Source organism: Hirundo rustica, chromosome 5 (genome assembly GCF_015227805.2).
Source record: "Hirundo rustica isolate bHirRus1 chromosome 5, bHirRus1.pri.v3, whole genome shotgun sequence".
Taxonomy (NCBI): Eukaryota; Metazoa; Chordata; class Aves; order Passeriformes; family Hirundinidae; genus Hirundo; species Hirundo rustica.
Genome location: NC_053454.1, coordinates 11,932,989 through 11,951,167, shown reverse-complemented (window position 1 = coordinate 11,951,167; position 18,179 = coordinate 11,932,989). Strand labels below are relative to the sequence as shown.

At 38.0% G+C, this 18,179-nt stretch overlaps 1 protein-coding gene across 2 annotated transcripts in view; it reads right to left on the bottom strand.

The window, feature by feature from the left end:
- Positions 1-18,179, bottom strand: part of EVC2 (EvC ciliary complex subunit 2) — a 74,759-nt gene that overhangs the window by 38,304 nt on the left and 18,276 nt on the right. For both annotated transcript variants that reach the window (XM_040064975.1, XM_040064974.1), the window contains 4 exons: positions 17,353-17,415; positions 13,477-13,611; positions 11,875-12,026; positions 2,347-2,671 (listed from right to left, as the gene is read on the bottom strand). In XM_040064975.1, coding sequence (XP_039920909.1) covers positions 2,347-2,671; positions 11,875-12,026; positions 13,477-13,611; positions 17,353-17,415 — 675 coding nt within the window. The remainder of the gene's footprint in view (positions 1-2,346; positions 2,672-11,874; positions 12,027-13,476; positions 13,612-17,352; positions 17,416-18,179) is intronic.

The window sequence follows — 18,179 nt, the reverse complement described above, 5'->3', positions numbered from 1 at the left end:
GGATGGCAGGGTTGTACAGTTGCCAGTCTCTAATCCAGGTACCACTTCAAAGGCATAATTAAGTCCTTCTAGAATTCACAAGTCTTATAGAAGATAAATTATATAAAATGGCATGAAATTCCACACAAAGACTATATATGAAATTAATTTTTTAGGTTTCATCAATCCTGAAATCCAACTAAAATTAAATAGACTCATATAATGCATCCCAATGAAATAATAACAAGCATAATTTTAAAAACAATACAAATTAGAAAAAAAACCCTATTCTGCTAAAAATCTCTACAAGTCTTTGTTATTGGTGACCTGCTTTAACTATCAGTTTCTAAAAATTAATCCCAGAGCATCATTTTAGATTTATATTTACAACCACGGAGTAGAATTAAATGGCAATTACTTTAAAAGCTTCTTTGACAGAAATACTTCTTCTTAGTTCTCTAGCAAGACTTACATATTCATAGTTTTAATCTCAGATGGCATAAAGTCATTATAGAATCAAAACATACATGTCCCACGGAGCAAAGAATGCTTCTTATGCCAGCTGAGCTCACTATGTCAGTCTTGTTCTAAATTTCATACTAAGTATCCTGAGAAGAACTGCCCTCTGCACTTCACTTCTCATTCCTAAGAGACACACTGCAGGCAGCAAATAATTAATCAAAAAGGTAAGGAACATAAATCCTATGTTTTGGCTGAGAAGGGGAGGAGGTTATTGCTCTCGTTGTTTTCCACTGCCATCCCTTCGGTGTCAGTACACCTGCTGCCCAGGAGCATGGCTGTGAGCCAACCCTCGCACTCCAGAATGTCCTTCGGGACCACGTGCCATGGCAAGTATAAAACCAGATCCTTCTACAGACAAACAAGTGAACAGCAACATGATAGGATATGGTAAATGGATCAGGACAGGTACTGGACTGGCCTTACTTGTTTGCTTGACTCCTACTATTTAGGATTTTCAGTCCAAATCAGAATGCACCAACACCAATACATTTCTTACAAAGCAAAGCCACTTTTCTGAGAGTATATTTAGTGTGGGTTTACACACTGAGTTTCAGTCTCTGCAAAGGCAGGACTTATCTCAGTGAGGTCTATGCTCCTTCTATATCCAACAGAAGGAAAAAGTCTCCTGCAGAGTACAGTTCACCTTATCCTTAAGAAGGTGTCCACAAGTATCTCTTCCTTTCCACCCAGTGTGTTTCTAGCCTCTCTAGCTCAGGATTGGTATATCCTACAGATATGGAAAGCTACACAGAGTCACAATTTAAAATTCACCTGGAAACATTAAAGAAATTCTAGTGGCTCACAAGCCTTGGGCTATTAATTTTCTCTATGCAACAGCCTGATAAAACAAAGTTCTTCCTGAGAGCCTCAACATACTGGAGTACCTTTAATGGGTCATACTCAGCAAAAAAACCTGCTTGTGTCAAAACTTTAATCATGAATTGTCATAAAACACCTTAACAATTCTAGGTATGTGATATGCAAATACCACTTGTGGTCCAAAAGCAAAGCCCCACTAGTAAGTAACAAACTGCACTACTGGTTCCCACCCAGTCACCCTCTTAACAGACAAACGTGAAACATCAACTTGGCCATTTTGGCATTTTAAACTTACAGAGATGAAATATTCAAAACTTACCAGAGTCCTTCCAAGCCACAGGAAGTTGTTAAAAATAATAATTAAAAAAAAGGTCAGGGGGAAATCAGTTTTATTATAAACATTCAATATACTCGGGAAAAGACACGCAAAACTGGAGCACTGTAAGGAATCATACTTCATTTATTTATTTATTATAAAGAGGCTATTTCCAAGAGAAGCCCACTCCTTGCTCTGTCTAAAACATGGATTGTTCTGGTTGCCTTCACTCATTTCAGAGGGAAATCAGCCTTTGGTTGCGCTTATATTCTAAGTTTCTCCAAAACCAGAACATAAGTATTGGAAGCTTTATGATGAGCAAGTTTGTTCTGCTCTGAATGTGCAAACTACTTCACACAGCTGTCTGAAATCATCGAAAGTGCTGCAGTAAAATACAGTAAATAAAAATACATCATTTTGTAATAGTATAAATTATTATTAAAAAAACCCAAAACAAACAGAGTAATGATAATCCTTTGTTTTCAAATGTCACAGATTCTCTTGAGAAAAATTCATTTTCTGGTGAATTAAACACAATTTCTTAATAACAACTACCTTAATTATGACATCTGAATTTTTGGACATAATTAATTGTGGGTATTTATCTTTACTCTTCTAGGAGGATAACTAAGCTGTTCTAGTCTAAAAGAGGAATCATCTCCATTAAACTACATATGATGCAAAATATCTTGATTTAAAACCAGATTTACCTTTTCATTAATTTTCTTCATTAATTCCTCAGCCTCTTCACTTGCAGCTCGTGCTTTTTGGCATTGAGCCTCCATTGCCTTTCTCATTTCCAGATTACATTCAGCCGTTAAAGCCACCATCTTCCTTTCATACTCCTCTTGAATCTCTTTCTCCATTGCAAGAAACCGCTTTTCGAAAACCGAACTTATCTTCTTCTCCACATGAGGAAAGAGGCTGTGATTTAAGACCATGTTCTTCAACATCATTGCAATCACCTCTTTACAGATCTGCATTCGACTGGCCTCCAGAACAGCATCTGCCCGTGTCAGGCTGGTAACCTCTAAACTGTACAAAGGTAGTTAGGACTGTTAGAAATCACAGATTTATGGGAAATTTCTATCAGAAAACAAGACCCTTGTATCTAGAGCACTCAATCTCTAGATTGCATCTAGATTCACTAAATACTGGGTAATGAAATGGCAGTCAGAGATGTGCAGGAATATCACATTATATTAGTTTATTAATCATGACAGTAATCATTCATTAAACAGCAGGATGAGTCAATCTCTACTACAGCAACTTTAATGAAGCAGGTCCATACTTACATTTCTATTTCAGACAGAAAAAGAAAAATCTTTTCTTTACTAATACTCAAAATATTCCCTCAGATAAAAGCCAATAGAAATGTCTGACCCCCTCCAAAAAAACCCAAAACCCCACGATGTCTGTTGGGAAGCAGATCAAATGGGCATCTGAACAGACTATAAATTTTTTTGACTTTTTAAAATAGTTCTAAACTCACTGACCCATCTAGATTGATACATCACTGTTTCATATTCATGGCTGGTGTACTCCCTTCTCTGCAGGAAAGAGGGGACAGTTTCAATTAGATGCTGATACAAATAAAATATCTGGTATCTGTCTCTCATGAACATTAAGAGAGTTCTAGAAAAGAGATTAAAACCAGATGGAAATGCAAGAGCTTTCAGAAAATGCAGTATGTCATGCTGCATACAAATACCTCCTCATTCATCTTTAAATTGGAATTATTATTCTGATTTCATATACATTGTAACTGTTCTAAATTCTACACCGGAACTCAGCTCCACACTGAAAAATTCAGTGGGTTTTGCTCCTGCATGTCAAATTACATGAATACACAACACTGTATTCTTCTGTGTGTGGACCATGTGCACATGAATTTCTTTGTGACCAACAAAACATACTTTTAGATGCTTAAACCCACTCATATTTTTGCTTAGGTTAAATTATTGGTCAAATTTTTCCAAAGAAAAATCTCAGAATTAATTTTGAATCCATAGCAAAGATCTTGGTAAGACTTGCAAGAGAGTGGAATGATACAACATTCAGAATCATATCAATGAAGACATGGAAAGCTAAAACACTTTGCTTTTTTTATCAAACTCTCCTTATGTAAGCAAGAAAAGTTTTAATTAAACAACTGACATACCATCATTGCCTCCCTGATAGCACAAGAGATGTATTCTCTCCATCCTGAAATTTATGGGATGGAGTTGTTTCCTTACAATGACTCAAACACTTGAAGTTATTTGGGAGACTAGCTCTGAAATGTAATCATCTACCACAGACTGATTTTCTGTTGGAATTTCCCGCCACATAAACACACTGGTGATGGCTGTCCTCGTCTCTGCAATCTGCTGCAGGGCTAGCTGGTTGGTTGCAGCTACTGAACCTCCATTTTACTCTCTTTTCCTTATATGCAGGAACAGAAATTCCTGCAATTGAAGTAATATGAGCCTGAAACATTCCTCACAGTAATCTGAAGATTCTGTAAGAGCTAATATTTGCTAAGACATCCTCAAGGCGACACAAGCATCCAGCTTCTCTATCCTGTCTACAGATGGACACTGCAGCTGGAGGTACAGAGCTTCCTTGGATAACATTCACCTACATTCATGGCAAAGTACCTCAGGGCACTGATCCCTGGGAAGAGTCCTTCCTGCTCCAGAACAGAGGGCAGGTGATGGCAGGATCAAGGCAACAGGATGCTGAAGCAACACAGCACATACAGATGTGTGTTTTCTCTTAAGTCATTTTGTTTATAGTCTCGGGACTTTTGCTGACACAGCCAGCTATTATCAAGCTGTTTGTGACAACTTGAAAAGAAGAAGTGTTTCAGAGTTGTGTAAATGCACTTAAACAAAAATAAGGATTCAGAGAATGGGAGCTTTATGCTATAATATTTCTCTAATGATTTTGAGGCAGTGGTAAGAGGCTGTTCTTCACAGAGGCACCAGAATTATTTTTGCTGTTTTACTTCCTGCTTTAAGTTTAGCAGCTCCAATTTAATTGAAGCAAATCTGTCTTCTGTGAGAAACATGCTGGTTTTCAAGCATCCCCTAACAAAGAACTAAACATTTTCATCAATTGTTCTAGATGATTTCTCCAAAAAATGGTAACCTCATCCTCAGAATTTTATTAGTTACAACTTTCAACTCTCTTTATTTGCCAGAACAAGTTCCTTAGTCATTATTCTTCAAGCATGCAATGATAGATGGTCGCCCCAGCACTTACTAACCCTTTCTCACTGAAATGTGAAAGACTGAATTCCTCATCTCTCTCCCTGGAACACTTCATTTTACATAGTTCATAACACATTATTTACTCCTTTTCAGAGAGGTTTTTAAAAGCATTCTTCAAAGAAGATTAAAATTATTCCTCACCCACCTCTCTGTTACTTTTCCACTCTTCTTCATCAGTGATCCCAAGAATGAAAACCAAAATGAAACACCATCAGAACATTTCCTATCATCTTTCCCTCAGTCTCAGTCTTCCCACAGCACTTCTTCCTACTCATTGCAAGTCCATTTTGAGCAAGATTCCTACGCTCTTTTTCACCCTCAAGAAGAACTGCAGTAATCCAGTAACTCCGCATGATGCAATATGTAGGAGGAGCAAGGATAATAATCACCTCATGCTGGTGTGTCAGCAAGTGAATAATGAGAGTCCTAAGATCTCAGGTGGAGTTAACCTGCAACTCACACTCATCATTTTCCTGACAGCACACTGGTGAAGAAGGCAGTGGAAGAGAAGTTTATGAGCTGTTTTACCAAACCAAGGGTAACAGCAGAGAGAAAAGTAATTACAAGTTCTGCCAAGTCACATCGTCGAAGATAGCAGCCACACCATCACCTTTTGGCAGTGGCAGCCAAAGAAAGGTTGTGTCTGTAAAACTTGAAAGCTCCCTTCCATGTGATGTGCTCTGCTTTTGGCCCATGATCTTCACACAGCAGCCAGCAGAAATAAGACAAGCTCATCACACACATCAGAAACCTTGCTTCAAGCTCTTTACTCAGAACAGAGAGATTGAGGGCACCCCTAAGCATACTGCATCACACCCAACAGTCAGTTAAACACAAGGGTCCTGTACATATAATAAACCCAATACTTTCAATTGCTTTCATTGAAGTCCCTCAGAAGAATAATGTTTACAATCAATCAGATTAAATGTTTCACACAGGGAAAAAAATTCTAGCCTGACACTGTGTCTCCTCCAGCCAAGGTACATTTAATAATTTGCTGAAAATGCTCTGCACTCTGCTTGTAACAGCAATTGATGTTTAAAAGGTCTTGCCTCACTTCCTGAGCATATTCAGCATCATAGAAACATGAAAGCTAATGAAGTACAGGTAGCTGTTGTCAACCTATTGATAAAAAAGATGAAAGCTTTTGTTGGACAAAGCATGCAGAGAAAGGATGAGGACAGTACAGAAGGCAGGTGGCACAGAGGGGTGGAGAAAGGAAAGGTGAACAGACACATAGAAAATGAAACTTCAAACAGCAAGTGTAAAGCTTTTTCACTCACTTGAAGAGAAAGAGATTTTAAAAATCTGTCAGAGAGATCTGGAAGGGGAGAATCCCAGACGCCAAACACAGAGAAGCAGAGAGAGTACCTGAGCAACTGATGTCCTCCACAGACCTAATGAAAGAACACAGGAAAGCAACTGGGATCAGGAAAGCAACTACAGTTAATTAAAAAAAACCCCAAAAACCAAAAAATCCCACAACACACTACAAAAAAAAGGAAATCTCTCATTAACTACCAAGTAATTGTGTCTTTAAGTCTTATTATTCAAATTACAGGCCCACAGAGAGAATTTTTGAACAGGAGAACTAATAGCTGCTGAATTTAATAGCCCTAAAAATGGCTTTCCAACACATTTTTAAAACTTATTCTGAATTTATAAAGATAAGAAACTACTGTGACACAACTTTCTGAAGTCTAAAAGGGAGAGAAGCATTAAACAAATTCCCCTTTGGTGATATTCTCTCATCAAAACAGAAAAGCCTGTCATTCTCAGAAGGCTCATCTCTTCTTTACCAATGGAAGCCAATTAGTAGCACACATAATACGAAAGTATCCAAAGGAGACTGGAGCCCCCTGATAGATATTTCTGTAAAAGTATTGCTTCAAATACACAAGTCTCCTGAAAAGCATGTAATTAAGTAATTTAGAGCCACGGTTCCCACTTCAGCAGTGCCTCAGATCCCCAAGGCACAGCAGCTGCACCAACTCCTGATGGAAAGAGGGAAGGACAGAGACACACAGACAAGCACTCCAGCCCAGTGGCACCCACTGTTAGAGCCAGAGCAGCACGTGTCCTGTACCCACGGGCACAGTGACGATGGGACAGCTGCAGTGAGGAAGGATAAGGAGAACAACATCCAGGCATTATGGTCCATGTTGCCTTGTCCCACTTCAGAGGAGTGAAGACGGAGAAAGAGTCAGACAAGAAGAATCACAAAGAAAACAGTTCCTGCAGTGCTGGCTTTAGTCACAGTAAGCAAAGAAAGCCAATTTGAGTGTAACGGGCATTAGAGGTCTTCAAAAGCTGCTGATGTGGTTTGTTTCACAAATTATCTATTTATTGAGGGTTAATAATACAGTATCAGTAAAGCAGGCTGTATTTTGGTTTTTTATGGGTTTTTTTTTGTCTGCTTAGTTTGTTGTGTTTTGTTGGTAGTTTTTAAAAGTATCAAGCCAATGTGACCCCTCTGTGCAGCCCCATACCTTCTTCCTTCCTTCAACACCTCCCTCCTTTTTTCCTTCCTTTGCATCCCATGCCTTTCCGCTGGGTCCAGTCTCAACAGAGACTGTAAACACTTCAGGGTAGGGACTTACACAGCTGCAGCATGACAAGGCACAAACCTTTGCAGGAGACTCAAACTGTACTGAAGCAGAAGCAGAGGCAATGGCATGAGGTCTGAACACCCACCAACAGCTACTGACTGCCCAAGCTCAAATTCTTCAGCCTTCTGTGCTAGAGTGGGATGTGGTGCCTTTCGCTGGGCACTGCCTGCTGCCAGGCTGTGTTAGCACAGGCATGAAGATGCCCTGTGATACACCAGTAGCTGAACTGGCCTGCAGCCAGCTCTGAACTGAGGGAGCTCAACCATCAGTCCTGTGGCACTCACACAGCCAAGTGTGAACTCAGCACAGCTCACGCAGCAGCGCACAGAGAATACAAGGCATCAGATCAGTAAATGAAATTGCTAAGAAAGGTACATGAGGACTATCTAAGGATGCCTTCACACAGATGAATCACAGGTTAAGTTTAGCTTTCCAGAAGTCAGAATGCTGACAAAGCCAAAAACAGGATTCCTGATATACAGCCAGGAAATAACAGTTAAATAAAAAACTGAAAAAGATGATAAATTGACCTGAGAGACCTCTTCAGAAAACAAAGATTCATGAAAACCTGACAGAGAGTTTAAGCATCAGATCTGGCAGCAATCTCACCTATGTAATTCCTTTAACTCTCCACAGCAATATAGAGTATTTAAATTCTTACAATTATCTGTTTAGAAAACATTTTAAAAATACAGCATTTAAGAGACTGAGAACCTCTGCGCTGCTTGCAGAAAATAAGAAATATGACAAATCAGTGATCTTCAGAAAATCAATTTTAAAAATATGACTGCAATACTGCTGCTGCAACGAAGTTCACAAAATGGTTATTTCATTATTTCATTCAGAAAAGTGACTATGCAAAAGGAGTGTATGAAAGACTCCAATTCTGCTTCTGGTGAAGTCATCACAAATTTCACCACTGGTTTCAAAAACACCAACTTTAGCCTGGATACTAACAAAATAATAAATAAGAATTATTGTTATATGCATTATGCATTAATGCCTGAGGAGCTTCCAACTCTGCTATGACCTCCTCAGAGTCTTCTGACCCATCCAGGCAGGGTGAGTATTCAGATGACAGAAATGGTAGGAGATATCAATCTTCATTAAAAATGATAAAGCATCAGGAACAGCACAGCTCTCAAAAGGAGACTCTCTTTTGGATTAGATAAATTGTTCCAGGTAGACAGCAGAAATTACCCTTATAATTCTAAACACTTCATAGTTACCCAACATCAAAGAAAAATGACATTTTTAAGATGAAAAAAGATATGATTCATCAATTCAAATTGCTTGTTTTCTTCAGCTCCCCAGTCTTACAAGCTCCTATCATATATTAAGCATTTGATGGAAAAGTATCGTTTACACACTTAACAAGTTTCTAGCAGCATTCATAACACAGAACTACAAATGCAGGATTTGGAGTTCACACCATGAGCATTCACTGCATCTTATACCAACATGATTATTATTTATAGTTATATTCCTGCATTGTACACATTTCACAAAAAGAGAGTATAGAATATGTTCTCCCTTCAAAAATTCCAAAATTTTAATTACAGTCTTTCCAAGTTACGAAAACAGAAATTCAGCTCCTCATTTTTTTGTGCTGACCATGTAACTATTTTTCACCATTTGCTGTGTAGGAATATTCAAGTCTAGGTGCTAGGACAACATAATAATTTATATCCCATCCCTGGCAGTGTTCAAAGCCAGGCTGGATAAGGCCTGGAGCAACCTGGTCTGGTGGGAGGTGTCCTTGGTTACGGTGCGGGTGTTGGGACTAGAGGATCTCTAAGGTTCCTTCCAATCCCTTAAGATTCTATGATTCTATGATTCCTACTTTCTATTTAAATTCAGGGTTTAAAAAAATAGAACATTTGCTCCATAGCAAATCAAACTGGCATGTACATCAAGGAATTTAGATTTTAAAAGAAAATGTGGGCCTCTAAGATTATGGTAAATTATTTTTATTTTTCTGTTGAGGCTTTTTGGAGACAATTTGATCCTGTTCTCTGGTACATTGGCCTCCGTGTCCTCTACCACAGGACAAAATCAGTTGCAATGTACACATATTATTTACTCATTTACAAAAATAATTGGCAGTACGTATTGTGTACCAGAAAGCAGGTTCAAATTCAGCTAGAGCTTTGACAAACTCAAGGAAGCACAGCTGTACTAAATGAAGATTAAAAATAAAAGGTGTAGTAGTGAAAAGCCATTTAAAGAAATTAAAATCCCTTTAACATATCTGTATCTTTTGAGACTATGAGAATGGTCAAGCTCCATCACACTTGACACAAACCCAAATTGCCCAGCTTCCTTCATATTCTCCTGTAGATATATACAAAAAGAGACCCACAACATTTTGGAACATGATCTTCTAGTGTGCACATCAAATATCCAGATCATATAGCTTCCTCTCCTTAATATTCACTGCCCAGAGACCAATATTCAGTAATACACACAGCAAGGAACCTACTGAGAATAAAAGCCAAGTTATTTTGCTGCATAATGTACATCAAGGATATGACTTATTAAGACAAAATTCACAAAATGCGTAACCAAGAAGCTTCCTTATGAAACATTAAAAGTATGTTTTGTTCTCTAGCCAATCCTCCTGACACTGCAAACTGTCTACACTCCAAAGTTGTCCCTGTCCATAAATATTGAACACACACTGCTGATGTATCTCCTAAATGAGTTGGCACTGTCAGCTCTTAAAACACAGAACAGCTTTATGTTGAAAAGAAGAAAACAACATGTGGCTCTCACTTTTCAGAGTATTTTTCTTGCTTGTATATGAAAGACCAGAATGATTCCAACCATGACAGTGCAATGAACAGGATGTTATCAGTAATGCTGGTAAGCTTGTATGTGTGTCACATAGACAGAAATGAAACATACCTGCACCAAAACATGCAGAAGGAATTACCAAGCTAGCATACAAGCTAGATGATGTTGGTTGGCTGAAAATACCTATCACCCTTTCAAACATCTTTCATAGCAGGAATCACTGTAACACTGGATACCTTTGTGGTCTATCTACTATGCTCACCCTGAAAAAAGGAAGAGATAGCTTAGAAGGTGAAGCAGGTCAGGGAGTGTTGACTAATGGGCATCTATTTCATTCACTGCAATGCTCTACCTCTTTAGAGGTAAAGAAGATAGAAATTGAGGAAGGGGAAGCAAGAGACATATGCACTAACTTTGTAAAAACATTAAAAAACTTTAGCCCCTGGACAAATATCCAAACTAAAATACAAATCCTGTTTTACAGGTTTAGAAATAAACCTGTTGCAAAAATAAACCTTTCCAAAGGTTTGCAGGAATATTTACCTTTCTATTCAAAATGTATCTGAAAATAGTCCAGCAATTTTTTTTTCAACCTAGCTAGACAATAACTATCCCTGAAATAAATTAATACTGATGTGAGTTTAAAAAAATGTTTGATCCTGTTCTTCTTAATATTCACAAAATTATTTTCAGGATAAGCTTTCGCAAAGCCTGAGTTGCTCTACAGGTATAAAAGCAAGGACTAATGTGCAATTTACAGAGATAAGTTTCCAATTATCAGGGAAAGGCAAAAAATAATAATGATTTTAGTTACCCTTTAAGAAAGAAAATTCCACCCATGATCCTGTAACTTTTCAGCTTCTACAGATTTTATAGTTGCACAATACTGCCTTTAACCTCACTTTACCAGGAGGTAATGGTAAGACTGCATAAACAACATCTGCTCATCCTCACATAAGACCTTCTTATAAAATTCAGCTGAAGAACAGATGAACTTTAACAGTGGCATGTTTCTGTCAAAAAGCCTTTCAACAGTATCAGGAGCATTTCTGTGCTCCAGCAAATGGTCCCAGCAATCACAGGTACATGGCATCCTCCTGGCAGCACTACAAACTGTCACCCCTTAGACTGATGCAGCTGTTTTGAAAATGCACTACTGAACAGTAATGCTGGAACCCAGCAGGGGCTCTCTTTTCTAGGACAAAAGCCACCCTTTTGAAAGCAGAATGTATTAAGCAATAGCAGAATACCATGTTCCAATATTTTCTTGAACACCTAGAAGTTTCCCTTCATGTAGTGAACCACAGAGACACAAAGCAAGGTGTTTATTTGGATTGGAAAACTTGCATGTCTAAGGCCTAGATGGAGTTGTGACTTCTACAAGTGAATCAGCATGAAATATGATGGCTTTCCATTCCAACAGATGCTTGCTTAAAACAGTTCAAAAACCTAAGGTAGTGCAGTAATAGGTGTAAACAGACACTATAAAAAAATCATAAAGAAGAGATACTCAAAACATATTGAAAGGTTTGGCTGATGATAAAATAATAAATCTGATGTAATAGCAGTGAATTCTTACTCTTCTAAAGCCTGAAGCATGTTCCCAGGTTCTTCAAAGGACAGAATATCAATGATTTGGTCATTCATAATTATATCTTCACTAAAGAGATCACCTGAATTAAATTGAGAATGCTCCAGTTTGTGATTTTGACTGAGATCAGGCTGTATCTCCTAAAAAAAAAGGGAGAAAAAGTAGCAAACTTTAGATTATAAAAAAATGTATAATGAGTGTTTAATTAATTTTACTGCAGTTTAACTCTGGGTGAGAAGGTTTCTACTTACTATCTAACTGTAAAGCTGGAAAGAGTATAAAGAGGTTGTGCAATTCAGATATGCATCTGAAATCAAATATACTACTTTTACTTCAGACTGATCTTTTTTAGTATATAACTTATCTGGAATACAGATAAAGAAATGGAGAACACAGAATACTTGTGAAAAGTCATCTAGGAAGTTGTCTTCCACTTCAAACTTTCTAGGTAATTTTTTAAATAATTGCCATGGTATACAAATTACATATGGCAACATTACAGTATTATTAGGTGAACTCCATGGAAAAACTAATCCTATCCATGATGGAAGTGATTCAGTTCACAGAGACTTTAAACTGAGGCCTAAATATTGTGTAAAAACCCCACTATAAATATCTGATGCCAGACCAAGCTGAACCTTTTTTACTAATTCATTATTACTATTTCTTTTGTAAAAAGATACAAGTCACAACTTTTTCATTTAAAGAGATTAATTTTTCAGACCTAAACTAAGTAAAAGTTATTGATGGTGAAATTTTCAACCGTAGAAAGGCTGTAAGTAATTTGTGAGTTATTCTGGTCAGCCCAGAGGGATGAGAGACCCACCACCCTTTCAGCAGACAAGGGGTTCAAACCTATCAGCATACCTCTCTTAGGACTGCTCCAATCACTGTAATATTATCACTAAAGTCTCTAGCTCCCTCCCAATGAAGTTGTTAAACTTTACATAAATACAAAAAAAAAAAAAAAAAATTAATAAAAGGAATGGCTGGAATTTCACCTACTTGATTAATATTTATCAGATTCTGTATTTTCTTTCTCCAGTCCAATATTTACTGAAATACTTTCTTCAAAGTGGCACAGAACAATGAAAACACTTCATCCTCAATCCCATCTGTTTTGCTTAATCACTGAAGATACTATTGCACATTGAAGAAACTAAGACCAGAATTCAAATCCCTAGTCGTAATAATTAGGAAAGAAATTTGCTGTCTTCAAGGTGTCTGCTCCCTTGGCAACTTACCATAACCCAGAGACATCTTGCTTCTAATTCTGAGGGTTGGAGGGGAGGAAGAGAGGAATAGGGAAAGAAACAAACAGGCAAAAGGTAATCCCCCTCTGATCTAGAGCAAACATCTGGGTACTGACAGCAGTTATTTTGATCAGGGTATCAATCTCACCTCTAAATCTGACTGCACTAAAGTTTAGAGGCTGTAGAGATTACATTACCTGTGAGCCAAATCCATCACTTAGTGGCTCTTTATTCATCTTTAAAAACTCTACAGACAATCTTAGTTAGCAAGTTATATTACCACATATGATCAGTGAAAAAAATTAAATAACCTACCCTGACAGACAGTACAACTCACCTGGTTTTTACTACAGAAACTCCATTTTAATATTTGGGTTCGGTAAACAATGAAAAAGACAGCACATGTCAACACAAGGGAAATGAAAAAACCAACGAAGAACCCTGAAGCACTGATGGCATGACTGTATAAAATCTGAAATTATAAGATCATTTAATTAAAATGTTATTTTAAATATATATAAAGATCAGATCATAACTGTAATTCAAATACTGTAACTTAAAGCAAACAGTAAATTATTTTTAAATGGCTTCACACCACTTCAGGATTTCTCAGCATTATGTTACTACTACCTCTTGATGTATATTTTCAAAAAAGTGTGTATTTTCAATAGGTTTCCAAGTCAGCACAGTTTGCTATGTTCACCTTGTCCAAATTCGTGTGTAATTCAAGCAAGAGAACTCCAGACACTGAATTTTTTTGCTGTGACTTTTGGGTGCCCTGTATTTAATAGCCTATTTTTCAAAGTTGCTGCTCTTCTAAGAAGTTTCATTGAAATTGCTGGCATTTGATGTCGCTCAGAGGCTCTGGAAAGTCAGTCAGATGTTGGCTACTTTAATTAATGGCCATTTCAATTCAATGAAACTCAGTAAACACCATAGGGAGAAAGTACCAATATGAGTTCAGAATAAACACACAACTGACACCCACCCAGTCTGTGTGCAACCTTTCAGCTTCTGCATCAGCCTGAGTCAGAAAAGGCTGGCAGGAGCACAGGAACCGTGAGCCAGATAACAACTTTGTAGACCTTTCACTTTAGCTCTTAACTTAATCTTTAAATTGAGTTGCATTAAAAATTAATTTTTTACTTCATGCTCTATGTAGCAAAAGTTAATTCAGCGTTTGCTTAGTTCTATGACATCTTGCAATGAAAAACATAGCACAGCTATTAGTATAATGTTTCACCACAAACTGATCACTCTGCTGGGGCTAGGAACTGTAAATAATTAACATGTTGCTTGCAAGCTGGGTTTGTTTTTTTCTTGGAGCATAAACCTGACAGCATTCCATAGAGTCAATGGTAATTCTGTATAGGAAACAATATTCAAACAACGGTCCGCAATATGAAAATAATTTATTGCAATTTAGCACCTTTGTCACATCAGGACTCTGAGATCCCTCCACTTCCAGGAAACAGGAGATGCCATAGATAATACTTAGGGGGGAAAAAACTGCATTGAAGCCAATTCATCATTTTGTCTGAACCCACTCGCATATGTCTAATTTCCATGCACTCTGTGAAATTTAAGGATCTCTCTAGGCTTCTGGGGAAAGCGAGGACCTGGTGAGGCTATGATTCAGTGAAGCTCGAAAGAAGCTGCTTAAGTTATGGTGAAGAAAAAGCACTGGCTACCAGAATGCTCTGTGCTTTCTAAGTAAAAGGTGAGACCCATTGGTGGGACAGTCAGTCTGCATGGGGGCAGGCAGTTCTGTCTGTGCTTTTATCCCTAAAGCAGATGGGCTCTGGAAGGACCATCCATGTCACTGGGGGTGCTGTCAGTCCAAGCAGAACACAGCAGGTGCTTAATGCCACCTGAAAGCACCACAGCTGATGGTGCAGGGGAGGTGCCAGAGCCCTGGCTCAACTCAGGACCTGTTAGCCCTGCAGATCAACCTTCAAACCACAGACACATCAGCAGGCCTCAAAAGCCATTCCTTAAGACAACCTCTAAAATCATCCCCACAGTGGGAAGAGACATTACAGGCCCAAGTTTCTTTCAAGAACTGATGTGCTCCCACTGCTTTGCTGATGATGCTGAGGGAAGCAAGCCTCATAAAAATCACCATAAAGGAATTATTATCATCTCTCCCATGCAACATGCTTAGATGTAAAAATTCTCTTTTCACCAGTGTCCCATTCAGCATCAGACTCCCCCAGCCAAGGGCAGAGGCACAAAGTACTCACAGGCCCTGAAGCGCTGTGGGATGACATCTGGGGCAGACACTCAGCAACACCCATATTTTTTTCATAACCCACAAAATTACCTTGTTCCAGACAACCAAACACTTTCTTCCAGTGGCACAGAAGAGAAATCCACCGGGTTTGTAAAACTTTAAGGAACAGCATAGTATCTAATTGTTCAAGCAAATCATGTGATAGCTCATGGGACCAACGTAGCATGACACTGCCACGACTACGTAATTAATTCTTCACTTGTCATTCCCAAAGTCAACATCGACTGTGCACTTTGTCACATATGTGCATTGGCTTTAACATAACCATGAAAAGGCTTAAATAATTATTTTTAATAAATAAATACGAGATGGAGAACATTTACGACAGCTGACAATATGAATGAAATAAAATACATCACACCTTCTCCAGCTAATCCTAATTTCCTTGAACAAACTGGCTTAATTCCAAAACATCTTATGCTTGGTCACAGCCCAAAGTCAAATATTATGCATGTGAAACGTGATGTGTTAAATAATTCCTAAGCTTTATTCCCCATGGTATTCCCATGGTATGGTATTTTCTACACATCTTTACCACACATTTTAGTTACAAAGCCTGTTCATTTCCTAAGTTCAAATGCAGCTGAGCTAATTTTACCTACCTATGGAACAGGTCACAAGACCTTTTTGAGGTCTAACTATTGAGTTCAAAGTGCAAAAAATAATAAGCACACCAAAAAGGTTTTACATAAAATAACAAATTGCAGAAATTTTCCTGGTCAGTTGAGACCAGTGTAGTTTACAGTCTTGGCTTAAGACATCAGCAACTGCTGCAAGTCAATTCACTAAAATTATGTATAATTTTACTTCATATCATATTTAATCATGGCTTTCATTTTAACAGGATGGGTACCTGATCTTCAATTACAAGAAAGCCACGTCCAGACATGTGTTTATTACAGTAATAAAATCTGAGAAGGCAGAGATCCCTAGCAGAAGAGAATACTGGAACAAGAGGCCCCTGTGCCCAATCTCCAAACAGGTTACTTATTCTAAAGGCAGAGAGAAACTCATGGGACAGGTCCATGGAAGGAATGAGTGGTCTAGTCCTCAGGACCTATTCAGGCAAGCCCATGCCACATGCACAGCCATGGCAAAAATGTTCTATGGTGAAACAAATTGTTTGCTTCTGCCTGAACACAAATAATCCCAGTACTCTTGCCAACCAAGCCACAGCTTCTTCAAAAATGACCCCTTGCAACAGCAACCTGTCAAGTTAATGAGAGGCTGGGGGAGAAAAACAAGCTTGGTGAAGGGATTACTCTAGCAATGAAACTGATGGATGAAATAGAGAGCTTTTTAATAAAAAAAATTATCTAGAAAGCATAATACTGCTGCAATCAATGTCATTTTGAAGGTTTATTTGGCCTGTTAAAAACTACTTTTCAGAATTACTTCAGAAGCCAAGAGCAGAAATTCATCATCGGAAGCATGACTAGTTAAAAAATGAAAGGAAGCATAAACAATGCCACTCTCTGCAGTTTCATTTCTCAGGCTTGAGTATCAGCATCATACAGAAACCCTTCCTCAATAGGTGGAGGACACCTTTACCCTTTTGGAAAAACAAAAAGCTTTCTCATGGTGGTTAGGCACAGCAGCAGGTGAGCATAATCCTCATCACAGTCTCCTGTGCCCGGATGATTCTTCAAACAAAAGAACATGGCAAGGAGCATAATGGCATTTTTAAATTTTCCATATTAAATATTGCTGGTTTAAGACAAAAAAAGATCCCTTATGTTGAGTCCTGTTTTCTTCCTCTTCTTAAAATCTGAGAAGGCAGAACTTGTGTATGATTACTAACCAATAGCTGAGTGATGAGACACGAGTACACAAGTACATCCTTAGCTCCTAGAATTTACTTTAGATTGTCCAGAAAGTATAAGCAGAAGAGTCAATGTAATATCAAACCATAGAATTTACCTTGGTCTTTTCTTCTTCTGTTATGGTAAATGATGCTGTCAATGATACGAGATGTGTTTTATTCTGAGAGAGATACAAAACATTACCTGTATTAAAAAAAAAAAGCAGAATCCACTGGCAAACAGCCTGGAGTCTCTAGAAAAGCCTCTCCTTAGAAGATTAACTATACTTCTCATAAAGCTTAAAGATGAAATAAATCTGATGCAGTGTACTTAGCTGTAACACTGAAAGACATGGAAGCAGCTGCTCTGTGGGATACACTCCCCATATCCCCATGCACAAAGCATTATGTTTTTCTTTGCCTACAAAATCTGGGATGAGTGAGAACACACAGAACAGGAGCCATGGTCAGCACATAAATCTCTACTTCTACCATTCCCTGGTTTTTTTAAGTTTTCCTCTCCACCACTTCAGTACCACTCCCATACACATGGAATATTTTTTCCTCCAAAACCAAGGAGAAAGGCAACTGAAATGAAAATACATCTGCAGGTTATAATTACATGTAATTATGAAAACCACAGAAAAAACATCAAGCCATATCTAAGAAATGAAAAACTACTTTGGCAGAAACTACTTGTCCTGTCTCCTACTCAAAGCCAGGCTAATTCCAGCATTAGACCAGTTGTTTCAGAGTCTGATGCAACTGAGTTCTCTAAAATCAGCAAGGATGGAGATTTCTCAGCTTCTCTGAAAAATCTTATAGACCCAGAAAACTCTTATACTAAAAGGTGTCTTTCTTGTGAGCAGTGAGGCTTTCCTTTGCTGCAACTTCTTTTTCAGTTAAAAGAAATAATTTTATTATTAAAAAATGGCAAAACTTTCAA